The 684-nt window shown below is 54.1% G+C and overlaps 1 protein-coding gene across 1 annotated transcript in view; it reads right to left on the bottom strand.

The window, feature by feature from the left end:
* LOC106815028 (homeobox protein unc-4 homolog) overlaps window positions 1-684 on the bottom strand; it is a 25,352-nt gene extending 24,668 nt beyond the window's left edge. Inside the window, exon 1 of the mRNA XM_014819449.1 lies at window positions 318-684. Within this exon, the coding sequence (XP_014674935.1) occupies window positions 318-567 (250 nt within the window). The 5' untranslated portion in view covers window positions 568-684. The remainder of the gene's footprint in view (window positions 1-317) is intronic.

Raw genomic sequence — 684 nt, 5'->3', positions numbered from 1 at the left:
TTTATCATATATATATATATATATATATTACGCATTTCAACCATACCAATTACGAAAAATTCCAGAAATTTTCGTAATCGCCTGCACGAGTTAGTAGCTCTACTAGCGCGGGACCAGCGGGGTTCCTCCTATTCACCAGGGGCGGGTGGGCTCCGGCACCTACTCTTCCGGCATGTGTACGCTATCATACATATATATAGGAGGAGGTCACTACCACCACCACCACCGCAGCGCGCGGTCGGGTGGTTAATTAACGAAGCATTATTAACGAAGCATATATAAATTCGATTCGATTCGACGGCGCCCGCATATCTTACCGTTCTTCTTCTCCTGCTGTCCGGCGCTGTGCGGACTGCCGCCGGCCTGCATCATGGAGCCGATGCCGTGCGGACACAGCGGGTCTCTGCTCATGAGTCCGTCAATGCTGAAGCCGAAGCCGTGACCTTGCGGCGGCAGTCCGTACGGCAGGTTCGTCGGATGGATGCTGAGTCCCATCAGATGCGAGGCGTAGGGCGAAAAACCGGACATCACGCCGCGTAAACCCGGATTGAAATTCGGTTCGAGCATGACGTCTTCGAACGGCGGCGGGGTGTGTGTGTGTAGGTATAGGTAAGAAACACGCGCACATATATACACGCGCACACGCGGTGGCTGCGTCTCGGGATGTGCCTGAGCGGGCGTCGA

Source organism: Priapulus caudatus, unplaced genomic scaffold (assembly GCF_000485595.1).
Source record: "Priapulus caudatus unplaced genomic scaffold, Priapulus_caudatus-5.0.1 Scaffold1025, whole genome shotgun sequence".
In the NCBI taxonomy this organism is placed as follows: domain Eukaryota; kingdom Metazoa; phylum Priapulida; class Priapulimorpha; order Priapulimorphida; family Priapulidae; genus Priapulus; species Priapulus caudatus.
The sequence above is the reverse complement of the archived record's forward strand: the minus strand, read 5'-3'. Positions and strand labels throughout refer to the sequence as shown.